At 37.1% G+C, this 27,076-nt stretch overlaps 1 protein-coding gene across 3 annotated transcripts in view; it reads left to right on the top strand.

Moving 5' to 3' along the window:
• The window catches only part of ulk4 (unc-51 like kinase 4), a 230,948-nt gene that overhangs the window by 2,118 nt on the left and 201,754 nt on the right, over positions 1-27,076 (top strand). For 2 of the 3 annotated variants that reach the window (XM_084088579.1, XM_084088578.1), the window contains exons 5-18: positions 542-698; positions 792-908; positions 1,566-1,649; positions 1,753-1,828; positions 3,263-3,367; positions 4,841-4,929; positions 5,533-5,602; positions 6,183-6,243; positions 8,512-8,619; positions 8,762-8,822; positions 10,287-10,480; positions 11,821-11,867; positions 12,810-12,888; positions 21,923-22,030. In XM_084088579.1, coding sequence (XP_083944705.1) covers positions 542-698; positions 792-908; positions 1,566-1,649; positions 1,753-1,828; positions 3,263-3,367; positions 4,841-4,929; positions 5,533-5,602; positions 6,183-6,243; positions 8,512-8,619; positions 8,762-8,822; positions 10,287-10,480; positions 11,821-11,867; positions 12,810-12,888; positions 21,923-22,030 — 1,356 coding nt within the window. The remainder of the gene's footprint in view (positions 1-541; positions 699-791; positions 909-1,565; positions 1,650-1,752; positions 1,829-3,262; positions 3,368-4,840; positions 4,930-5,532; positions 5,603-6,182; positions 6,244-8,511; positions 8,620-8,761; positions 8,823-10,286; positions 10,481-11,820; positions 11,868-12,809; positions 12,889-21,922; positions 22,031-27,076) is intronic. The other variant, XM_084088580.1, reaches the window with a different exon arrangement.

Raw genomic sequence — 27,076 nt, 5'->3', positions numbered from 1 at the left:
TTTCTAAAAATTTCAATTCATGTTCCCTCTTCCGACATCGCATCAAATGACGTGTGCGGGAGGTGTGCGTGTGCGCCTGTGCGGGAGGCCCGCCTCCAACCTGTCACTCACATGAGATCACAGCACATAACAAACAACAACGATTCAATCAAATCAAGTCCCGCGACTCCCGCCCTACATTTTTTCTCGTTCGAGAAGACTCTTCACTCGAATTTACCCCACAATAACGATATCTGTTTCATGCTGGATTTAATAACATTTTCTACCCATTATAACCACACTCTTTATGATACCAAGCTTTTCTGCTGTTTTATGATTTCTTTATCCCCTTTAGTATGCACCACATGTGATCATGATGTTTTACTTATCAAAAAGTTTTATTTTGTTTTGTTTTCTTAAGTTTGTTTTTCCTGCAAGCATTATGGAAGTTAAAAAGTGCCAAATAAATAAATAAAATAACTACTCATTTAAACAAACACTAAACCTTTATTTTTTTTTATTTTTCAAATCTTATCTAATATGTCACCATGTATTCATGTAGATTTTGTTGGATGGACCAGGAACTCTAAAGTACTCCAATTTCTGCCTGTCCAAAGCTGAAGGAGAAAGTCTGGAGGAGTTTTTCTCTCTTGTGATGGCAGAGGAGACAGGAGCTGGAGACTGTATCTCTCCACAAAACATCAAGAACAGAATTAAAGGTCAGCAGCAGGACTCCTTTCACTGTTCTTATACTATACAGTGCTTGTCTGTCTGTCTTATCTTCACTGTTCACTTGTATGATTTATTCTAAGATGTTGCTCTGGCAGGCTCTCCTGTGTATTGCGCTCCAGAGGTGTTGAGAGGAGCAGACTCCAGTGTCTGCAGTGACCTGTGGGCGTTAGGCTGCATCCTTTATGAAATGTTCACAGGTTACACATTTTATCATTTCATCTTAGCCTATGAATTTGCCTAGACATTATTTTGCTATGTAGTTTTTAGTAACACTTTACTTAAAGCTTTTATGTACTGTATAATGCATTATAAAAGTATTTTCAATACATTGATTATGCCTATTATGTAATGCACCTTACAAATTTGTGGCATTGTATGATATCATGAATAATTGTAATGTAGAGATGCACTGATTGCAATTTTCTTGGCCGATTCTGATTTCCGAAGTGTGTCCGGCCGATACCGATTTTTGCCGATTTTGATTTTCTTTCAAAAAACTATAATTGATAGCATAGACCAACAAAAATCTACTTTTCTTCAATGCAAAATTTTTCTTTAAAAAACAAGTAAAAAGACAGTAATAAAATAAGAACAATAAACAAATTTCAAACAACAGCACAAATAAATCAGTTCAATGCTTTAAATTACAGATCTGTTTATTGTTACACATGACAAACAACACATTTCAGATGTAACATGGAATCTACAAATATTATAACGCATTTTAACTTTGGTTACAAGTATTTATGAAAATATATAATGCATTACAATGTACATTTTGAACAACTGTAATACATTATACACAAAGGCTTCAAGTAAAGTGTTCTCTGTCTCATTTTCTCTTTGTTTCCTAGGAAAACCTTCCTTTGTCTCTGAGAGTATGACCGGTCTAGTTGATCTAATTTTAAATGAAGATCCTCCACCCCTAAGACAAAAAGGTTTGACACCTCACCTTTAACATATTGTACTTTATAATGTTTTTTATTTGTTTTTAAGTGTTCATTTTATGACACATGTAATGACATCTATTTTCTTTTTAAGAACCTGCTTTCACACAGCCCAGTGTAGAGTTTGAGAGGCTAGTCATGGGTTTACTTCAGAAAGACCCAGTGAAAAGGTACAGTATTTATTTTACTCAATCTCTTCTTGGAGAAATATACTAATTATTATTTTTTATTATTAATCACATTACTAAATACTTATGAATATGAGATGGATACAATGATAGACACCAAATCGTTCTTTCAGTTCTTTAAGGCGAGACACTACAGGTGAATAGGGTAAACATTTTAAATGATAGATATCACCATGAAACTTCCTCAGTCAATTACTTACACAAGTATATAAAAAAATGTATTACAAGTTTTTAAAATTTGTATGTAAAATTATGCAAATTAGGCATTATCTCATTAAATATGTGCGGTTTTGCATATATTTTCGGTTGATAGATCTGAACATAAGATAAAGCCAGGTGCAAAATTATTTTTTCATTTTGTTTACACACAAGATGAAAAAAAAAAAAAAAAAAAAAAAAAATTAAGAGCTTTTTCAGGATATATGCTTTCATTACCTAGGAAATCAAAATATACTGTCGATAGCCTTAAAAAATCGATTTTCGCCATTTTTTTAAATTAAAATGTCACATAAATCAGGCCAGGAATGATCTATTTACAAATCCCTCTGAAAATATCTTCAGAATACTGCTAAGTGTATAACAGGAAAGTGTGGTTTACATAAGTGCTACATAAGCTGAGATGTTTGTACTGGAGAATGACAAAAAACTCATTTTGAGAAAACGGCATTTAAAGATTTAAATGCTCAAAAAAAAAAAAAATGCTCAAAAACAGAAAAAATGCTCAGGCCCGTAGTAATAATAATATATAATATTTCAAGCTCATGAAAACTGATTATTTAATAACATGGCAGGCATATAAGACCTACAACTACAGTAACTCAATTAATTAACACTGGCGTGTCATGCACAAAGTTGCCGACAAAAACCCGTCATTAGCTTTAAATCCCCCTTTGGACATTCACGATTGGTTACTGATAGAAAGGAAATGCCCATATTTGGGTTACATAGCGTTGTGCAGGAGACTCAGAGCTTTACAACGATACCAGTCATGACAGACTTCAGTAAACAGACGGAGCTCGGCGTGTCGCGTTGGAATGATAACTTGGTAAATTCGGGAGAAACTTACAGCCGCAAGTAGACAAATTGTAATATAATAAACATCTTAATGTATATTTTCAACGTTTTCTTTATAGCAGCTTGAAAGAACACATATTGAAGGAGTAAACTAGCCCAAAATCTCAAAACTGACCACTGCATGAAAAATCTATGTTTTTGCTTGCCGTGTCTCGCCTTAATTTCAAATAAATAATGCAATTCATAGTCTTGCAATTCTTGGACATTTGCTTAGAGTACCATGAGTGATATGACCAGGAATAAAAGCATTCACTCTTTCCACTCCATTGAACCTGTCACATTACATTAATATTGTAGCTTCAGTGCTCATCTGTGAATTTCCTAAATTACTGTCATCTGTAGGTTAAGCTGGGACCTTTTAGTAGCTCAACCGTTCTGGAGGGAAGTGTTTTCAGAGACACACATCACTATGGGAAAAGGGCAGGGTGACGTCTCGCTGATATCCAGGTATATTTGACAGTAGTGCCAAATATCTATTGTGGTGCTCTTGACATTGTTCTGTTAAGTATTACGTTCTTTATTAAGACAATCGAGCAGTTATGTTTTTTTACAATAAACCATGATCACTGACACCCATTTTACTGTACTTCTGACCCTAGCCAAAAGCCTAAACCAGCAAAACCCTATCGCAGTATTTACTATCAATGATTTATCCGTGCACATCATTATTTAAAAAAAAAATCATGTGCCCTTGTAAACTTTAATCAAAATAACTTCCCTTCCCTCATGCAACAACATCTCTTCTATTTTCTGATAAGGTGTCTACTGGCGTGAGGGCGGGGCAACCTGTCACTCACGTGAGATAGACCAATAGCAAACAACAACGATCCAATCAATTCCCGATGGACAAAATCAAGTCCCGTCCTAAATGTTTTCTTATTCGAGAAGCCATTTCAATAGGATTTAAGTCACAATAGGGAAAAAAAAAGATAATCGCAACTTCCATTTCATGCTGACTTTAAAGAGTCTGGTGTTTGAATATGGCTCTATAGATCATCTTGTGCACAGAAGCTCTCAGTCTAGTATTGATGCAGTGAGTGGGCAAACAGCCCTATGGCACACTTCATACACTGCCTGTGTGTTCAACACAATGCCTTACACAATAAGCCTTTGTCCCATTCTAACTAACACAACAAATGCAGGTTTTATAAAAGGCTTTTTTCAGAAGTATTGGCGCTTCTTGCTCTGAAAACACACCACATCTGTTTCATTTGTTCCCAAGTCATTTGTTTTATGAGTCCAGCACAGTTATGTACATATGTTTATGGCATTTTGTTGCTATTAACTATAAAGAATCAGAAGTTATTGGCCAAGTTTAAATATGGTCAGGAAATGAAGACTTCATTTGTGCAGGTAGATATTTTAAGACGAAGCAGATTGGTTGAAGCATTATAAGCAGGTTATAGCTTATAGGTATAACCAGGTTAAACAGATCTGATGAAGTCTGGAAGTGTGGCGTGGTGCTGACTTCGGGCTGTGATCGTGATCTGAGCTGGTGTCAGCTGCTTTGAGTGGGCCAAAACAAAGACCATTGTGATTCAACCACAAGTCCGCATATGTAATAAGAAATGTTACTTGAGCACCAAATTAGGATATAAGAATGATTTCTGAAGGATCATGTGACACTTCAGTTTTGCCATCACAGTAATTCAATAATTTTTAAAATAATTTTAAATTTCAATAGTATTCCAAATTTGTTATCGTTTTTCATGTATTTTTAATCAAATAAATGCAGGGTCATAAGCAAATTATAAAAAAATGATATTTTTACTAGTGATGGCCAAATAAATCAAATTACCTTTTGAAAATAAACATCTTGGTAGTGTATATTTAGTTGCATTTAGTTTTTTTTTTTATTAAAACATTTTTAATAAATTGTCTTCAATTAATTGGTTGTGTGTGTGTGTGTGTGTGTTTCAGTCTGCATTTGGCCCCTTTGACAGCAGAGGAGTCACAGACAGCATCTGCTGACCCAGCCAGCCCAAACCTCAGCAAGTCCTTCACATTAGGTAATGTAGCGGACATGAGAGTCAGCACGTCCTGCCACACTCTGTGTGCCTGCATAGGTTCTGTGGATTTTATGCCTATGCTCTGTCAGTGCATGTGTGGTCACCAAGCACGTACACATGTGTGATATTTATGTTCAGTATTAAATCTCACACACATCTGTTCACTTCAGGATTAGATTACTGCTGGCTTATACCTCCATTGCATATTAACAGAGGGGCACTACATGACTGAAGAGTGAACTTATGTAAACTTGAATTAATTGAAACTTTTTTTTTTTGCTGTACTGTACATTGTCAAAACTTAATCTGCCAAAATGGGTTTCGTTTGAAACAGTAGAGCTGTATTCCAGGAGAGAAAAAAAAAAAACTTCTTCCTGTTTTACAGATCTTTTACAGTGGTAACAAACACTATAATTCAAAAAAATTGCCAAAAAATCATATGGCTGTTGAATAGCCTGCCATACATATGATTTCCTTGGGTCTTAATTTGTTTTTCTAGATTGTCTTACAAGGATTAGAGTCATTTATTTTTATTTTAGGAACACATTGTTTTCATCATTATTTTTTGTCCGACCTTTTGTTTGTGATGTTTTTGTATCATAGATAATGTGATTGAGTTTAGACCAAAGTCTGCGCTGGACATTGATTCCAAAGAGGCTATTTTCCTCCTCAGGTACCTCAAATCACTCTCCTGCATCTTCATTTATATCTCTCTGAACTCACAATCATTCATAAACTCTTTAACATGCAGATTTGAATACTTCTGTGTTTTTTGGATCTGTTTGTAAACATTAGAATATAGTAAATTCAGAATATTTTAGTCTCTTACTTTTAACGTGCAGCTACCAAAAATATAAAATAAATAAAAAGTGTTTTATATGCAGTGGGCAAATAAAAATGTTAAACAAATAAAAATGTATTTCATTATTTAAAAAAAAAATAAAAAAAATATTTGTTTCTTTTTTTTAAATAAATACATGTATGCTGGGCAGTTGTTGGCCGCTTTTCCTTCTCTGCATCTGGTCTAACTCCATTAAAAATGTAAATAAAATGAAACTTTTAGTTTTGTAAAGAAATCTATATGTAAGCATGATATACATTTATCTACAAAACTAATTTCAAACATTTGCATGAAAGGTCATGAGACATTGTGTGTACTTTTGATATTGTGGTATGTCATGAGGGGTGTTCAATGCTAGTATCAGGAGGATATTCCTGTATTTTTCAGTTGTTTTGTATCTCTGATCAAACAGCTCCAGACCAACTCCCAGAACAAGCTCTAGAGAGATGGAAGACAATCGGCCTGGAATTCAAGTGAGTTCACAAGCATAACCACACAGTTGCCCTCCAAAACAAAGTATCAGAGCAAGTGGCATCTTCAGAAAATGATGCTAGCTTTTCCCAAAACTAACCAGATTTGCAATGGCTTTTAACAAAGTAGTCCCACTGTAATTTATAATGGATGTATGGAGTCAGATCCCCTCAGGTTTATACAAGTGTTCTAGCAGTGTGTAGTCACAGGTTCCACTAGTGTTTGACATCCAGAATGTGTCCAAGCACTTATTTAAATATTGGCAAACTTATTTTTGTGAAATGTTTTTGTGTCCTCTGTACACGTCCCACAGTCCATACTAAAAACGCTCAACAAAACAAACATCACAGTGGAAAGCTGAGCTATTAGTTTATTCCTTATGCTTGTTCAACAGTTAACCTCAGGCTTGCATATGATATGTTTTGTTATACCACAGCACCATCTACTGGATATATTTAACATTACCATTTGCAACTAGCACATTTGCTGTCTCATTTCAAAGCTGTGACTTCTGGAGGCCGCATACATCATTGAGGCTGCCTCATTTCAGAAAAGTAACCATTAAATTCAAAAGTAAGAAAAAACTTACAATAAATTCCACCTCACAAGGAAAAACAGTCAAATTTATAATGGTGTCTTTCCTGAAATGGGACATCCATAGGGTGCCTTCAAAATGAGACACAGATATTGGGTGTGTCTCAATCAGCTCCCTAAGTTCAGTTGTCAGGACGATCAGAGAGTCGGCTATTTTAAAGGGTTAGTTCACCCAAAAATTCTGTCAGTAATTACTCTCCCTCATGTTATTCCAACCCTGTAAGACTTTCGTTCATCTTCAGAACACAAATTAAGATATTTTGGGTGAAATCTGAGAGCTGTCTCACTCCTCCATAGGCTTCTATGTAATTGCATCTGCCGGCCCAGAAATGTTTGTAAAGACATCGTTAAAATAGTCCAAGTGACTACAGTGGCTCAACCTCAGTTCTCGCACATGTGTCGTGGCATCAGAGGTCCACACAGAAGAAAATGAATAGTTGAATAAAGTCGTTATTTTTGTTTGTGTTTTTCGCACAAAAAGTATTCTCGTCACTTGATAAACTTAAGGTTGAGCCACTGTAGTCACTTGGACTATTTTAACAATGTTTTTACTAACTTTTCTGGGCCAGCAGATGCAATAACCTAGCAGCCTATGAAGGAGTGAGCCAGCTCTCAGATTTAATCAAAAATACCTTATTCCACTATTCATTTCCTTCTCTCTGGGCCTCGTAGTGTTTTTGCGCTGCGCGTCTGTGTTGCACGTCAACACGCATCACACACATGACCAGCGTCGGCCAATAGTGAGCCTACGTGGTGACGTGCAACACAGACGCGCTGCGCAAAAACACTACGTGAAAAAACTCGAGGCCCAGAGAGAAGGAAATGAATAGTGGAATAAAGTCGTTATTTTTGTTTGTTTTTGCGCACAAAAAGTATTTTCGTCGCTTGATATACTTAAGATTGAGCCACTGTAGTCACTTGGACTATATTAACGATCTCTTTAATAACTTTTCTGGGCCAGCAAGTTTCGGTCACCTAGCAGCCTATGGAGAAGTGATCCAGCACTCAGATTTCATAAAAAATATCTTAATTTGTGTTCTGAAGATGAACGAAGGTCTTACGCGGTTGGAACAACATGAGCGTGAGTAATTACTGACATTTTTGGGTGAACTAACCCTTTAAGGGCTGTCTCAATCGCAAAATCCTTCCAGTGCACTGAAATGTTTGCTCCCTAAAAAGTCCCACAGTGCGCCATGAAAACAAGGGAACATTGATACTCACTATGTTCCCTTAACAGAAGTTCTAAAGTGCGAAACATAAATTACATGAGCCAATGAATTTGTGCCCTACATGTGCCTGAATTTGTGTACATGATATACTGGTTCATGACCTAGGAAGCTAGGGAGCTGCTGATTGAGACGCACCCATAGTTATACCCACTTTAGGGATGTGCAATTCTGCAGAGCTTATGCTGCCTTCATGTGTTATCGGAAATTTCCTACTTCCCACTTCTGAAGTCGTGATTACGAGCTTGTTGCATTCAAGTTTGTTGTCAGAAAGAACATGACAACAAAGATATGATTGGATAACCTTGCTCTGGATTATTGATTGCAGTGGTGCAGGAAAATAATTTTACAGTTTAACAGAAGTTATAACACCAGTGTTAAATATTCTTTTTTTTTATAGTACTATTTAAACCGTGTTAAGGAAAGGAGTGTGTTACATGTGTTCTGTAGGAATCCAGTGTTATGGTGGAGGAGCAGAGTGACTTGAACACTTGTATTAAATCACTTTTATACACGGATAATGATCTTGCAGTTACTCCCATCATGGATAACCCAAAGGTAAAGAGACCCTCAGTCCAACAAAATAGACCATGTCTGAGGGACCTGTTTTCTAAACTTGGTGTCCCTATTCTAGTGTGAATATGAATATATTATGTCTAACCAACACTGGTGTTAGTTTCTAATTTTGCTCTATTTTTAGATTTTAAAGACTGCTCCAGTTCGTTTTGACCCCAAAACGCTTTGTGTACCAGCACACTCAGGTAAACAGGAAGATCTAGTGGGGTTTTTTTGACAATCTAAGATGAAAATTGTATTATTTACCTTTCCTCAATGTCATTCCAAGCCTCTATTACACGTTCCATAGATTTTTTTTTTTTTTGATTTTTTTTCTTTTCTTTTTTTAATGAATTAGTTGGTTTAAGTTAACATTATTATTTAATGAATCATACTTTGAATCTAGTTTTCAAGTTCAACTCACTGATTCTATAATCCAGTCATAACGCTCAACAGCTCAGAAGAAGCATTATCAATAATAAGACTTGCATTTAGGTTTGTTAAATGTTTTCAATACTTTTTTACTCATTTGCAAAGTCATACCTTTGGTATCATGGATGTTTTCTTTTGCAATGAGACCAAATGGGAATGCAAATTATAATTGTTGTAGTTTCCGTTCACCTCTGTGACGAGTTCCGCTTCTAAAAACCCTGGAAATGTGAAAAGGGTGCATTAATTTTTGGTTGTAATATTGCTTGAAGATAACTTTCTGTGGACTTTGTCAAGAAGTCCACACTGCAAATATCAAAGGTGTGTGTGTATATACTAAAATACATTCTCTCAAGTAGTAGATAACTAATCAGTTAGATGATAGTTTTTTATTTTATGTTTTCATTTTAATTAGAAATTTTTAGTAATTAGTTTTTTTTTTTACATGGCTATATCGTTTTTATTAATTTTAATCAAATAAAACTAAATTAAAATTAGAAATGTTTCCTTAGTAACTAGCTGAAATAAAATGTTAAAATGTAAATATATATATGTGTTTTTTTCTATGGTTTTAGTTTTAGGGTGCTTTCAGACTTGGTTCGATTGCTCCCCCTGCCCCCATTGGACTGTGTTCAGTTTGTATTATTTGGGTGCGTTTGCATCATCAAAGCAGCCGCTGTTTACCCTGTTGCTTGGTAACAATGACGCAGGAAAAGGCGGCAAAATGCATAGCGTTGCTCGCCTCACTTTTATATTTTTGTTTTTGAACCATTGGCTTTGTTTCCAAAGCTTCAGTATCTAACGGCATTTGTGTCTATCTGCCGCGAACACACTGCAAATGGCAAGCAGATATGAGATATACAGCTCTCTGTTTGCAGTACGCCAGTCACGCTCATCAGGAAAGTGAGTGAAACACACATTTGTATCAAATCATACATTATTAAGAGCGGTTCCCTTCCCCGATTTTGTACGATTGCGTTCATATCAGCAGCAAACCGTACCGGAGTTCACATGAACCGTACCCCAGACCACCCTTTTTAAGCGAACTCTGGTATGGTTTGCGGGTGCGCACCCGAGTTCGGAAAACAGCGTTCACATCATCCAAATGAACTGAACTCTGACGTCAATTGAACCCTGGTTGCTCACCAAAAGTGCTAGTGTGAAAGCACCCTTAGTATTTAATAACCCTGGTTTGTGGAATAATATATAGTATAGATTCTCTCTCCATCTCTCTCTCTCAGCTGAACGGTTGTCCTGTCTGAACTCAGAGGACCGGTCTCAGTTCTTACAGCAGGTGTGTGCTGTTCTGGAGTCAGTGGACCGGGCCGGATCAGCCAACGCCACAGCACCGCGCACTAAACTCAACCTACTGTGTTACCTCTGCTCTGTCTGTAACCACAGAGAGATGGCCACACACCTTATACACTCCCAGCTGGTAAGACGCATCTGAAACACATGCTGTTGAAAGGGATAATCTACAGTCACATGGTCATTATCACAAATTAAACCCTGACAGGGTGATCTTTTCTTAAAATACGTGGTGTAATTGGTAATATAGTGTTATCATAAGTTTATTAAATTGTGGGAAAATCTGCACATCCCTAGTGTATAGAACGCCCCTACTTCCTTCGCTACTGGAACCAACCTTTAAAACCACACACTCAACAGCTGCTCTCACTGAAACTAAAGAAACGTTTTATATACCCTCATCATGTTTTCATTTTAAATTAGATTCATGAATAAAAATGCATTTTTTTATAAAAATAAATTGAATAGGACTTAGTAAACATTTTAATCAGTAACCATTCCATGTGGTGCAAATCACACTTTTCTGTTGTGATATTATTGAGCGGTTGGAGGTGTAGATCATCTAATAAGGGAAGTTGAACAATAGTGTGTCAGCTGAGGAATGGGTGTCTGCTGTCGTCCTCGCCTCAGTCTGAAAATGAGCTTCCTCTTCCTTTGCTTTCATCAATGTAAGCTGTAATCAGAGGAACTTCATAGATTCTTAATGTATTAGATTTCAGTGGTACCTAAAGGGTTCATTCCATATTTATACTGAAACTTTAAGCCAGTGTAAATCAGATAAGCAACATTTCTATTTTGGATTTGATCATTTTGGTCATTTTTAAGTATAATTTGTTGTCACAGTAGCCTGTGCACCTGCACATTCCTCCTCTGGCCCACTAGGTGTCTCACCACCATTAGCGTTTCCATTCATCTAACAGAAATTACTTGAGCACTCCGGATACAGTTTTTTTTTTTTTGACTCCGGATACTGCCAATCACCATGCCATGTGACCAGTCACTTTGGAGCCACTGAAAATCATTTCTTGATGCGATGACAGCACTGATTGGCTGATGGTACATAAGCACTCACACAACTCTTCATTAGGGATTGTCCTGAGCTCTGATGTCAAAGGCAGAAAAAAATTTAAGTATATTATAAAATTACAGGGAGGTTTTTTACAGTCCTGTTCCACATGTACAGACTGCGTACTTATTGTAGTAATTAACTGGGTAATAACTAGGTACTAACCCTGTTCTTACCCCTTAATCCATTTAGTTACCTTATATTGCCATGTACTTTCTTAGGTAAGTACACATAAGTGGATGTACTGTAAAATAAAGTGGAACCAAATTATAATGCTGCAAAATCATGCTGTTAAGAGCACTCTAAAAAAACCTCGCTAGCTCTGATTTAATAAAAGTGAAAATATATTGAGATATCTCAAATTGTGACTTTTCCCCCCTCCCGGTTTCTTTCTTATACAGTTCCCTGTGCTGGTTCAACAGATGCGACATGCTCCGAACTGGGATATGTAAGTTTCACCTTTCAAATACATTTACCGGTATAAAAAAAATTTCTACATACTTTTGCCGGACCACTGGAACTAGTGTAGTATTCTCAGATGACACTATTGGTGACAGCCTTGGAGTGTTTTCTCAGAGAAATGCAGTGGCTGTCTTTCTCTTCTCTGTCCCTTTGACTCTGAGTGGAAGGAATGACAGGCATGTGTCTCACTGGCCCCTCACAGGATTACAGCCTCTCTCCACACTACAGTCACCAAGCAACGGACAGAACCACTTTAGTTTTAAATGACACTGAAAACCAGCATTAAACACTGCTCAGTTAAATATGAGATGTGGGGTGTTTACAATCTATACAATACTGTTATATTCAATACCATTCAAACATTTTATATACAATACCATTCAAAAGTTTGGGGTCGGTATGTTTTTTTTATTTTCATGTTTTTGAAAGAAGTCTCTAATTCTCACCCAGGCAGCATTTATTTGATCCAAACTACAGTAAAAACATTAATATTGTGAAATATTATTACATATTAAAATAATTAAAATTAATAACTATTTATTTTAATATTTAATTTATTACTGTGATGGCAAAAGCTGAATTTCTGGCAGCCATTAATGATATGATAGTGAACACTTATAAAAATCTAAATAGTGTACAGTAGAAAAGATGTATTCATTCCTTTTGTAATCTAGACAGAGTATGATTAGGAATAACATTGCATTCATATCATCAACCTCCTAAAACGATGTTATAAAACAATGCTGAAAAACACCAATCCTGAAACCATAGTGATGTATCGCTAATTTCGCTATTAGCTTAAAGTAAGAAAGATTCCATTCATATATTTAAAAGATGGAATAAAATGTCAGATTTGTATCAAAGTAGAACAGCTATAATGAAACAAACAGCTGGATGAGTCATTTGATTGTTTAAATTTGTGTTTTAGAAGGAGCAAAGTGATGAGAGTGATCGGCCTGCTGGCCACCCACTGCACAGAGCTCAGAGATGACGTTCCTGTCACAGAGGTGAGACTTGTGTGTGTGTCTGTGCGTGTTTGAAGCATGGTGGACATTTTCACATTAAAACAACAATGGGCAACCAGCAGGTGTCACTGTAGCATTGCTGTATTCTCATCTACCACTCAAGAGGAAACAATAATAACAAAAATCATTTCTCAGCTCTCAATCCAAAGCACTTGAAATCCAGTAAAAGCCAGGTGAAATAAGCTTTTTACATCTCTATCCCAGCCTTTTCAAATACAAAGAGGACAGACATCTCATCCAAACAGGTTTAAAAAAGCTTTCACTTATCATCAAAGCGCTGCACAGATGCATTGTGGCTAACCAAAAACAAATTCTTCCACTCCAATCCTTGATTTTACACAGGTTTGTCTTCCGTTCCACTACCGACTTCTCCACCTTTTTGTTCATGGAGAATTTCACGTACCACCTGGGATCTGCGTAGACAGCGGCACAAAATGGCCGTCCGTCCTAATCTAGCAAGGCTGAGTTTTTTTGCCGTTTTGCAAAATACAAGCTTAAACTTTGCAGCTCCTCTCTGCGGCTTCTTCTTTCTCGCTTCTCTGGGCTCAGTGGGTCGGTATTGAAGAAGTGCTCAGGGTGATGGACTCTCTCCCCAGTTCTCTACAGGGGGTTTGTGTCTGAGCGGCCGATCCTGTCATGGCGATTTCTTTTAGTGCTTCTCTTTGGAGAGAGAAAAGCAGAGCTGCTTTCTTATGGTTCTTCTGCACTCTAGAGGGCCTTCTTAGATAATAAATTGAACTAAAGTCTGAACAGATTTTGCATCATACACTTGCCGATTTTGTAAATGGCTACAGAAAAAACTAACTGAGGATCACACTACCAAACTTACACATAATTTCCAACACAACCTCATGCGCCACATTGCTAAGAGATGCATGACAAATAAAAACAATAGATCTTAGTCAGGGTAGATGCCATATTGAATTCAACGTGGATGACAATGAGGCTGGCTGTGAGGGATAAACTTACAGCCTTTACAATGGCACGCACTATATAAAAGTCCTAGATCACATAATTTTCTCGACTCACTACATTCAAAACAGTTTTCTACTGAAGTTTTTTTTTTTTTTTTCGGAAAGATGTTTCATCAGCTGAACAATAGGTATGTTTGAACGCACTGTACTTCTATCCCTCACAGCCTAATTTTCATTCCTGTCAAAAATTAAATATGGCACTACCCTAATAATCAATCAATCAATCAAACTTTATTTATAAAGCACTTTAAAACAACCGAAGTGGACAATACAGATAAATAAATAAATAAACATAAAATACATACTTTATACAAAGCATACAATACAAATAAAACAAATCAAGAGACCTAAAACATCAGACAAATAGCCATACCATAGCAACAATAAAATAAATAAACATTTACATTTTTGCATTTTGGCAGACGCTTTTATCCAAAGTGACTTGTATTGCATTTCAAGGTACACATTTTAAATTCTTATCAGTTCTTGCTTTCCCTGGGAATCAGACCCATGACCTTGGCGTTGCAAGCGTAAACAAAACGTCAATGTCAGGTGTCAAAGGCCAAGGAGAAAAGGTGGGTTTTTAGAAGCGATTTAATATAAAAAATGATCAGCTTTATCAGATTAAGGACTTTGTGTTCTAAAATTTGCTCAAATTATCAAAGGCTGCGTTTACACTGGCACAAAAAATCTGACGCGTCGGATATTGTTAAACGCGTGTAAAAGAAAATCAAGATTCATTTTTTTGCATCCGTTCTGAGTCAATTCCAAATGTGGTTTTAAATCAGATGCATATTCGATATGTGGACATCTGACCTACGTCTAAACAAACCACCTCAAGATGAGGGCAAAACATTTACCCACAAAGATATCTTTTCTTGTGTTTTATTGAGGTGGACATTTTATAAGTAAGAGCTTGGGCACAGACAGAAACATTCAGGATCATAGAATTGTGTTTTGACCCAATGGGTCTCAATCATTAAGCATGCGTACGAGTTTGTGTGTGAACTGTGTGTGTACGATGTTATATTTCATCCTAACATAACTATAATTATATTGAAGTATGTTGCATTAATATTATATAATCCATATATAAAATCATATAATGAAATTATTAAATAATTCAATTTAATTTCATCTTAAACATTCCATCATATACAGTTAAAGAGTAAGAAAAGCTGCGTTATAGCTTCAGATGTGAGGTTTCTCTGAATAACGCAGATATACGCGTATGTGCAGCTGGCTAATGAAGAGGTCTGTAATCTAGGTCTGTATAAAGATGTTTATTGTGAGATCTGGTGAGATTGACACACTAGCATTGCTTGAGGATCAGGCGAAGTGACGAAAGGCTGTAAGGAAAGCCCTTATATGGAGATGTTTTGGCGTGTTTTATGCAAATGACTAACCTTGTGCACATTGCCGATCATTTAGAATATGCCAAATTCACTAGCATCAGAACGATGTTAAGAACAAATTCATGTGCGTACGAATGTGTTGTGAATTAGCTGGAGATTTTTCGTGAGAAGTTCTCCTGTGCGTACAAATACGAAATAATTAACGCAATTATTAGCAACGAGGAGATAATGTCGCTGTTTATGAAATAATTCCACAGACACAACTCACTCACTCACTCACTCACTCACTCACTCACTCATCATAGTATAAGTGGGATAAACATCAAAACCTGACTTGAATTATATACATTTATTTTTATATATGGCCATTCAAAACCCGATGGTCAACAGTGTCACTGAAAGTGATTAACAATCGAATCATTCTAGTTTGGTGGGGATTAATGAAACACCGATATCGAAATACGAGTCATGCCTTAAGTGAATGTGACAAAAAAAACAACAACGGATATGGTCAAATAATTGGATTTGCGTGACAAGCTTTGCTGTGTAAACACAGCCAAACATGTTTGATTTCCTTGGATTCTGGATGGAATAAAAAGTCTAAATCTAAAAAATTTGGAGTGTGTGCCCATCATACACTATGCGATTTTTCTATGAAATCGTCAACTGCGACTCCCTAAAATCAGCACACTAGCTATGACTTTCAGCATCGAGCATCTATTCGTCCAGTTTGCAATTCTTTGTGTATTCCAGCCATAATTGTAATTTTTTCTTGAGAAATGTGTTATAAAAGTGTCACAATATTGATTTCGAGTTGTAATGCTTGTTGTTTGTGGGAGATGGAAGCTTAGCAGTAAGTGGATCCACATGGGTAAGTTTCACTCAAAGGCAGTATCCATCATCTAAAAGAAACTTGGGCTAATTCATCGTCATGGCAACGATAAAAGCTTCTATAAATAGAAATGTCGCACAGGGGCTTGAAGCAGGAGGAAGGAAATTACAGAATTACAGGTAGAGCAGAAAAGTCTCTTCTCAGGAAAGTTTGCTTTTGGTGCTCTCTCTCTTTCTACATCCACCCCAAAAACACTTGGTCTTTCTCCCTCTGACGTTCGGTTCGTTCTCTAATCCTCCCTAAAACCCTCTGTGTCTGTGTTCGCCATGAATACTTGAGCACTAGTCTAATGAAGTGGTAAATTAATCATTGTCCTTGGCACCGGCAATCCCCCGTGCCCCTAGCCTAAATTCAGAGTTACTCTCAGAAGAGCCTGACGGTTTCCCCTGACCAATCCCATTACACACTGCTAAGAATTACAGCAGAGCCATCTGAAGGAGGTACCACAGGGATGAGCCAGTTTGGGTTTTTTTTTCACTACTTTATTTATTTGATGGTAAACCATTTTCTGGAAAGTCATTTTAAAGTTACTTCTTCCATATATATTTCATAGAGAAATGTATTAAAAATCCAGATTCTGTCAGCGCATAAAGGCATCTGCAGCGTCTTGTGCCGGAGGGAGTGAATATTTCAGAGTTGAATTTTAAGTGGCACACAAGAGTATCGGTGCGATTGGAAACCAGTGAGAGAGTATCAAGGGCACTCTGTTTCTCCCTCGCTCTGTCCGCTGGATGTCTAAGACTGCATTTGACATGACTTTGACTGCATTTGTCTGACTGACTCAGGGAATGATATTGATTCTCTGAGCTTCAGTTGATTAGATCTGCATCTCCCTATACGTCCTCCGTGGTAACTTGCCGCTTCTCGTGTCCTTTGCCTCACATTGTCGATGGTGTTGTTTAGGAATCTGAATTTTAAATCTGAATTTTAAATCTGGTTTTTGGTGTAACACTTTTTTCCCCATTTGGCTTTGTAGAAAATAGTGAAGTTGGAATACTTCCAGACAAACTCCTAATCTAAGTTTAAGTGATTTAAATGTTATTTTTTCACTTTTTTTTGTTTTGTTTTTTTTTTGTAGGGAGAGAACATACTGGTTGATAAAATTCTCTACTCATCCATTTACTCCTGCATTAATATTTACATGATTATTAGAGAGATTTTAGAAACTTATTAAACTGAGGTATGAATAGTATGAACACTGATATTGTAAGTGGATGTTGATTCAGATTAACTTTGGTAGTTTCTTAATTTGGGTACTTTTACTGATTTAGAGCTACTCGCTAGATAAATGGAACTCTGGACAAAGAGATCCAGTATGTGACTTGATAGTTGATCTGACGGTCTTCATGAACTTGCTGTATCAACTTTACATAACTCAGTTATAGATTTAGATTCAAATATAGATTTCTATCAATAGACATTTCATTTTGTGTCGGTTTTGGTTCTCAGGTTACCATCTTAATATTTTTTCCATGCAGAAATTATCCACAATTTAGAATAATAGTGTAAAATAATTCATCAAATGATAAAATAACATAAAAACAAATGAATGAATATGCAAAATACGATGTGATCATTGCAACTGGCCTCTGCCCTGTCCCATCTGTGAGCCAGTGGCATCACTCTCTCCTCTCCTTCTCTCCTCCTTTCAAGCACCGTCCTTATCCCTGGGCCAACTCAAAGCTTGGCTACATCTCTCAAGAGTTTGGTGACTACAGCCGGTCATCAGATGGCCACCCCCCTTCCTTGGTGTTTCGTCGATTTAAGCCCACGACACCTCGGGAGGACTCGACAGCAGATCCAGCGTCCTGGATCTACCCCTGCTGAACACCACCCAACTCTATACCGTTTTTAGTCCTTCAACAGGTTGGCTCTGCCACCGCACCTTCCGCTGTATCCAAATCCAATTAGATGCTGTTTCCGCCTGTTCAGTGACATTGCCTATCAGCTGTTTCCTGGCCATCCCTTCAATCCCCAACAGTCCAAGGGTTCTCCAGAGCGACTCTCCAGCAAAACCTCTGCAGCCTACCTCTACTGGTAGATTCCAGGCCTTCCATCCGTTTTGCTGGCTCTCGAGGATAAGGCCTTGATATTTTTTGAGCTTGCACTCATGTGCCTCCTCCATCCTCTCTTCTCAGGGTACTGTTAACTCTATGAGGAACACCTGCTTGGTACCTCTAGACCAGAGGACAATATCTGGTCTGAGGCTAGTGTGTGCTATCTCCTCTGGGAATTTGAGCTGCTTCTTCAGGTCTGCCCGCATCTCCCAGTCTTTTGCTGAGGCCAGGACCCCTCTGCTCATCCGTCCTGCTTCAGTGCTCTCTCCTGTCCTGACGAAATGGATAAAGTGTACCCGTCGGAGAGTTGTTTAAACTTCTTCCTCGCCTATTCCACACCTTCCGCCAACCGAGACAGGATCTTATCATGACGCCACCAGAATTTCCCGTCTGCCAAGCTTGACTGGCATGCTGAAAGGACATGCTCAAGATTGGCTGGCTTTCCACACAGCATGCAACTTGGGCTCTCTGCTATCCCCCAAATATGGAGGTTTGATGGAGTAGGCAGGACATCGTAGACAGAACACATCAAGAACTTTATCCGATGTCCTTCCATGGTCCAGATGTCCTGCCACATCAGGGCCTTTTCTCGTACGCCCTCCCCCTCCCAGCTGCCCTGTTTTTTCATGGCAACAGCCTTGACATGCCGTGTTTCCTCCTCTGCTTTGCGGACCTCCCTCTGCACAATGCCGCACTGTTCTTTTGGGCCAGTTTTTTTCCAGCTCGTTCTGGTGGAGCAACCCAGTCCAAGCCTGCCCAGAGCTACTGTCCCAACGATATCAGCATGATGCAGTCAATCCTCAGCCTCCGTCAGTGCTCTGCTGGCTGACCAATTACGACCTGTCCTGACGACAATACCTGCTTGGCGTACTCTTTCATCCTTGCTGTCTCGCAGCATCATGGCCTGGCGTGTCTTTATCGCTTTATACTCTTCGACCACTTAAGTCACTGGCAGCTGCAGCTTGCTGCCTGTGCTATACAAGCCAATGGAGCAGAAGCTTCTTGGGACGCCCAGCCACCACCTCAAATAGGTGTTAATCTTCCTCTCCAATCCCTCCACACAATAGAGACAGGTACCTTATAAACGAGCAGAGTACCCCGTGTTGGTAACCCCAGGCCTTATACTTGCCGGGTTGGCCGCTCTTCTCTAGGGATGTCATCCAGGTATCTGCTTGGTTAATAATCTCCCTTACACTCTGCTTATCATTGAGGCCTGCCCTGTACCATTTCCTCAAGCTCTTCACCGGTCTCTCTTGAACCGTTGGGATGATGGTATCTTTGATCCTGAAGCGGAACCGGTCCTGGATTGCGCCCCTTCCTCAATACCAAGCTTCTGGACTTTTTTGGTATAAATAAATAAATAAATAAATAAATAAATAAATAAATACAAACAAAAATAAATATATGAAATATGCAAATCATAATAATAATAATAATGTTTCTCAACCAGGGGGCCGGGGCCCACTATGTAGGAGGGCTATATAAGATATATATAGTGTCAGTGTGTGTGAGAGTCCTAAAAATGTATTCAATTAATTGTAAAACAAACAGTAAATTAATAAAATTGGAATATTTATAATTAATATGCATTACTTTAATTCGGTCATGACAATTGTCGGGAGATTAGTATGGTAATAGAGATTGGCATGGTAATACATATGGCAATACATGTAACATGCATGAATTAACCCCCGTAGCAGATCTATATAGGTGGAGCTGGGGAAGGTGCAGGGTTTCTGAAAATGCACTGCAGACTGCTAACAGCAACAATACCAGTATTTTTTTATGTTGAGTCGCAGCTTATTGGTCGCTGATGCAAAAACAACCAATCAGCTGTGCTATAATGATGTGATTGCTACCAAATGAGTTAGAGCTATTAGCCTGCACCATCTAGAGTTGTACTAAAGCATAAAAATACCATAATAAGAATTATGATTTTTTTTTTTTTTTTCTTAGATTGCAAAATTCTTTCACATTACAGCTCATATGTATATACACTATTTGTCAAAAGTTTGTACATTCTTTGATAACTGCATTTGAGAACCTCTCTCTCTGAGTTTCATTCTACTCCTGAAAAAAATAAAAATAATGAGGTGTATTAATTAATATGCATGGCACGACAAAATGACATTAGTGACATCAAACACAAGTGTTTTATTATAGAGTTGATTAGAGCTAATGCAATGCAGATATACACACAGAGGCAGCTGTTCCTTAAACATAGGACCCCATTAAAGTGCAAATCATGACTAGAACAAGGAGATTAAACATATAAATCTAAAAGAGAGAGAGTTTTGGATTAGCTTTATTTAAATATTAAGGATAGGATTGCTTTCCGGTGGCACAGTGCAAAAAATATAATTGCTTAATACACATCTTTGATAATGAGCCAACTAGACCGCAGGTAGGATTCAGCTCAGTCACTTCAGTCTTGAGGTCCTGGATGCTTAGTTAAAAAAAAAAAAAAAAAAAAAGGCCAGAGAGAAGCCTGCAGTGCTCCACTGTCTTCTCCAGCATGTGAGAAGTATAATGATGTTTTCTAAAGCAGAATAGCATGTGTATGCGTGTTTATGTGCATATGGATAATAACCGCATACTCTAGAAGAGAATTTGTGTGTGTGTGTGTGTTTATTGATGATAATGATACGTTCTAGAGCAGGAATTACTTTGCATGCGTGGTGTGCTGAATAAGACAGCTTAGCCCTGTTTGTTTCTTCCTGTGTAACAGGAGTCATCGCTGCACGTCTCTCTCTGCCAAGACTCATCAAACACAGCCGCCAACATCTGTTCTCTGCAAAGTCATCACTTATGAGACTTTAACAGTCTCTGGGCCAAACGTGATACACAGGGCATTTGCATAGCACCCCACTGAGAGAACAACTGCAGAGAGAGAAGCATATATACTTACTCATGCGAGCACTCAGAGAGTATGAAGATAATGGAAATAATAGAATGCTAAAGGCCGAGTTCTGTGGATGAGACCATATAATGGTCTGTTAAAAAATACAGACCCAAAACAGCAGGGAAATGTTTTAATGACTCATCCTGCACTCATGACATCCAAATGCTCTATAGTGGGAAAATGTCCCTTCCCTAATGCCACCTGTCACCAAATAGAAATAGCAGGTAGCAAATAATCATGATTCACAGCTGTGGTGCAAGCGAAAAGCTTTTGGATATTAAAAATGTCCTGCCCAGTGTTGTGTTTTAATGGGAAATATAGACACATGGAAACAGACTCCGACTCTAAAGTTTTTTTTTTTTTTTTTTCTCACCCTAAATAAAAATTGTCATAATTGAATCACCCCCATGTCATTCTAAATCCAGACATTTTTCTTTAATCTTTGAAACTCAAATGAAGATAAAAAATAATAATAATAATGAAACCCAAAATGTTCAGCCTTTCAGGCATTGTAAAGGTATACCATATGAATTAAGCAGTTACATCCAAGTCTTCTGAAGAGACATAATTGCTTTAAGATGAACATATTTAATTTAGGCTTTTATTTACATTTAAACATTGATCAATGCAGATACAACACAGAGCACATCTAATTTGGTAAACATCAGCTCAAATGTGCTTGCTTGTGAAGATGAATGGAACAACAGGGGTAAATGATGACAGAATTGAAATTTTTTGGGTGATTCCATAGTGATTTCATTCATAGGTTTTCATTAACTAAATAATTTCATTTATTATATATAAATATAAAATGTTTTGTTTGGCTTGTTCCTCAGGCGGTGGCCATGTTCACAGAACTGATCCGGGAGAACTTCAGGAGCAGCAAATTGAAGCAATGCTTGATTCCACCACTAGGGGAGCTGCTGTATCTCATTGCTACACAGGTAAAAAAAAATAAAAAATGATGTAAATAATAAAATAGCATACGGGCAATTCTTTACTTGGGGGTATTTTTCAAACTGTTGTCTGTAAAAATTCAATTTCAAATTATTTTTTACACTAAAATTAAAATGTAAATTTTAATTCTAGCCAATATATAAATATACTGTTGAAATCAGAATTATTCAACCCGCAGAGACTGAAATAATTTACAAATGTAAGCTTTTCTAAAGATGTTTTTTTATTTATTTATCTTTAGCAATTTAGTGGCAAATTAAAGTGATTATATTTTAGTCAATGTATAATGTGATGCTTATGAGTTAAGCCTTTAGAAACTATAACAAAACTGAATTATCTTGTGCTCTTACATACACACATACATTTATCCCATGCATGTGCTGAAGTTGAGTAGCAAATATGGCCAAGTCAAAAGAGCTCTTACTAAAGCTATAGAGAACCAATTGTTTTATTACGTTAGAAAGTCTATGGATACCAGAATATTTCTAAAACACTAAAAGATCATAGAGACACAGCTGACAGCCTTATTCATAAGGTTAAAAATTTGCTGTACCAGAAAAAAAAAACATTAAGGGTTTTGAAGAAAAAGTTCAATATCATTAAGAGGAATAAAATGTTTGATCAGAGCAAAAAAAAACAAAAAAAAACTAAATTTACAAAGACTTGCAAGATGACCTGATGAAAGGAGGAAAAAACATTTCAATGCAGAGCATAAGAAGAACACTAGACAAGCACGGCCTTCATGTTGGGATATCTTGCCGAATGCCACTCTTGACCAAGAAGAACATAAAAGGGCTGACTTGAATATGCTAAAGTTAATTTGGATAGACCTGTGGAGTTCTGGAAGAATGTTTTATGGAGTGATATGATCCATGGATCAGCGGTATATCTGGTGATATATGAGCAGAAGAACATCATCTCTATGGTCAAACATTGAGTCGGCCCAGTCTTTATATGGGGAAGGGGAAATCTTGACTGTATGAAGGATGTCATGAATTCTTTGAAGTTTCAAGACATTTTGGCAACAAAAGTGACTCATAGTGGACTCTCCAGCAGGACATCCCAAAGTATACATCCAAATCTAGTTAAACTTGGTTCAGGGATCAGTCGTAGAATGTTCTTGAGTGGCCTGACAGTCTGCAGATTTAAAGGGCCCCTATTATGCTATTTTAAAGTTTCCTAATGTTGTTGTGGAGTCTCCTACATCATGTTTACATGCATCAAAGGTAAAAAAAAACTGTTTAATTTCCTCATAATATACATTTGCACATCATCACATTTTCAATGTGACTCGTCAAATGAATCAATCTCTCTAAATCCCTCCTTTCCGCGAGCTACTCTGCTCTGATTGGCCAGACAGCTCAGTCTGTTGTGATTGGCCTACCGTGTACAGCGCGTCGAAAACAAAACCGCCCATTGCCATAACAACGTCAGCTCTGCTTGTCCTGAGGCTTCCTTCACCGTAAACACAGTAACGAACAATGACGTCGATTTTACCATTTCAATGAGAGCGCGAGTCCGATGATGAAACACTGGATGAACTAGTTATTCAACCCGAACCCGAATGAGGTACATTATATGAGATGTTGCAACTGTAATTCCTCACCATCAGCATTTACAAGTGCATGTCCATCAACAAACCAATTATTTTACTTGTACTAATTTATTTACAGAGTATTTTTCTAATATATTGCGGTGAATACGTGGAAACTGTATCAATAACAGCGCATGTATGCATTAGCCGAGCTCTAGAGTGAATGATCTGATGTAACATAAACGTTGGTAAAACAAATAGTTCCTCAAGGTAGTGAGAATGACAGACAATCTTCATTAACAGACACAGTTACAGGTAATCGTGGCCCACAACTGATTAGCAGAAATATTTCAGTAAGGCCCCGATCACATCTGATGCGTTTTTTGCAGTGAGAGGCGCCTTTTTTCAATTGTTTTCCTATGGCAGTAAGCGTTCTGCGCGCTGTTTATGCGCCTGCTGCGCCTCACGTTTTTGCAGTTGAACAAAAAGCAACTCCGAGCGGAAAAAGCGCCCTACGTCATCGCGGTTTTTTTTCACTGTCCAATCGAATGAATGGTGATGAAAGCTACAGTTGCTTGAATGCCCTGAGAGTGCGATGATGGAGGATAAACTTGTGCTGCTCTCACGGGTTACCAGGAGCTTAATGACTTAACAAACCGTAACTACCACAATGCTAACAGAAAGTAAATAAAGTTAATAAAAGGTTGATTTGACGTTTACTTGACTGACAGGACAGCTGTTTCAGTGGTTGCCTAGCAACATAAAAAATGCAGCGCACTGCTCGTTCTGTGTGATCAGGGCCGTGCTGTGCGCCTCGCGTTTTCGAACCTGAAAAACGCGTCTGGTGTGATCGGGGTCTAAGACAGTAATAACGTGAGTTAACCAGTTAGCAGGAGACCTACACAATATAAAACTCAAAACGAAGTATTTTGAACACCATCTTTCAAGAGCAAGTGGTTTGTGAATCCTGCATTGAACTCTGAGATTTGAGAAGCAGTCTTCAGTAAAATAAAGGGAACACAGCAAAAGTTTAGGATTATACTGCTGTGATATCATGTTAAAGATTAACTTTAACCACTGATCCTTCACATGCTCGTCCTTGGGCAGTGAAAAAAAAACTGGCTTTACCTTCACATTATAGTATCGGCAGGAATCAGCTGCCGGCTTGAGGTTCAAGTTTTCCCTGGTATCTGCACGTGCAATAAGTGGTTGGGCAATATACTAATGTTTCGTCTTGATGTCACAACGAAACGGCTTATGACTCGTTTGAAAAACGATTCATTTAATTGACTCAGAGTCAACTCTTACTTTTGAAAGTTAATAACTTTATATACAGTGCACTTTCAGATTTAAAACTTTGCAGGATGTTTTCATTCACTTAGAGCTATGTTACACACTACATGAAAGATAATTTTCAAAAATCCATAATAGGGGCCCTTTAAATCTCATTGAAAATATGTGGTGGAATTTGAAGAAAGCAGTGGTTACGTGAAAACCAGAGATTATTAGTGATCTGGAAGCTTTTTCAAGTGAAGAATGGGCCGAGATTGCAGTAGAGAGGAGACAGAAGCTTCAAAGCACTTACTCTATGCGTTTATTTGAGGTTATAAAGAATAAAAGATTCTGCACAAAATTTGACTTTTGGGGGTTTAATCATTTTGAACTTGAATGTTTAGAGCCATTTTGAGATTTTATTCAACTTTACTTTCTCATAATCACTCAAATGTGTATTTTAGTAGTTATAATAGTTTACTGATGCCTTTGTTGAATTGTTTTCATACAATTTTGTTCTTGGCAGCAAAATGTCTTGCAGGTCAAGGGGGTTGAATACTTTTGATTGCAACTGTATGTATTTAAGTTGGATAAGTCTTGGAATTGCTATCAAAAATTAGCTTGAACTCAATTTATAATAAATATTTTTTTTATTTCATACAAATAATTTTATTGATTATCCAGTTTGGTAATGACACCTAATAAATCTCAAATCATAATGTAAAATTAATAACATTTCTAATTTTTTGTGATGCACTGAAATTTTGGCAACCGAATATAAATTCATTCTCGGCCGAAACTGTTTTGGAGGGCCAAAAGTATTGATCAAACAGTGACATTTAATTAGCACTTACCAATGGCGTTCTGTGGATAAGATAAAACAGTTGTGTGGATGCTAGGGCTGGGTTGGCAGTATCATTTTCTCGTTTTTAATTGGTCTTCATTTTGATTAACTGATTTCAATTAATCATTCAGATTGTTTTCAGTTGACGCATGAACAAAACTTCACTAAATATTACGATTAATAGATGGCAAGTTTTCTACAAATAATAAGTCTTATGTAATCGCTTAGTCTCTGTATCAACTGCGGAAAGACGTCAATAAAACAGCTTGTAAACAATGTCACGTAACATTACATTTACTTCAGGAAAGCCGTCAACCTCTATAGCCTGATAGTCAGCATAAAAAAATAAAAAAATAATAAAAAAAACTAGATGTAAATACATGCACTAATATATGCATTACATAACAGATTCATTATACATTTTTACTTAACATTGTCTTCATTATTTAGTGTATTTTGGAATAAATCTATCATGAAAACAACTTATTATAGCCCCCTTTTAAATGTTTATATTTCAACAACAAAATGGAGTAGAAAAATAATAATATCATTATTAACTTAATTATTTAGGACAGTTATACTTTTTTTCTACATAAATACTTTTTTTTCTAAATAAAATTCTGAAGTAAATTTTTATTTACATTTAACACTTTTCCCCCTACCCAGTGATGTGATGATGAATAATGAATGAATAAAGGAAAGACACAAAGTTTAAAGCGATTATAATATCTTATTATCTTAAAAGGGGTCCTGTTATGTTTTTTTTGTTTTTTTTACATATTCAACTTTCTTTAGTGTGTAATATTTCTTTTTGAGCATGAAAAAGGACTGCACAGCTACAAAGCACAAAGTCCATTCCAAAGCGAGGTATTCTCTATATCAGTAAGCGCTGTTTCGTCTTGACGAGTTTTCTTCTGGGAATGTATACGTCACAGTAGTCCTGGTTGAGTGTTGAAACTTGCAGTTAGGGGCTTGACTTTTGCTCAAAGTTAATGACCAATCAAAACACACTGGTCCAGCCCACTAATCGGAGCGCACTGCACTATTCGGAAGGACGGGCTTCGCAGAGACAAGGAACTAAAGGTGAATTATTTTTTTTCATTTTTTTTTTTCATTCATACATAAAAGCCCAAAAACAAAATCAAGACCCTGAAAAAGGGCATAATTGGTACTCTTTAAAATGATATATATATAATATAAATATCCTGGACAAAAAAGTTCCTCTAATTAAAGAATCATCTATAATTCACATATCATATCAATATTCACATGGGTTCATTAGAGAGGTAAGAGGTAGACTGTCTATTATATTGAAGTAATTATTGATCAGTGCACAACTTCCACTTTGACTTCTAGGGGGACTAGCCACTCGATTGCTATCCC

This window comes from Abramis brama (genome assembly GCF_963993115.1).
Source record: "Abramis brama genome assembly, chromosome: 17".
NCBI lineage: Eukaryota > Metazoa > Chordata > Actinopteri > Cypriniformes > Leuciscidae > Abramis > Abramis brama.
The sequence above is the reverse complement of the archived record's forward strand: the minus strand, read 5'-3'. Positions and strand labels throughout refer to the sequence as shown.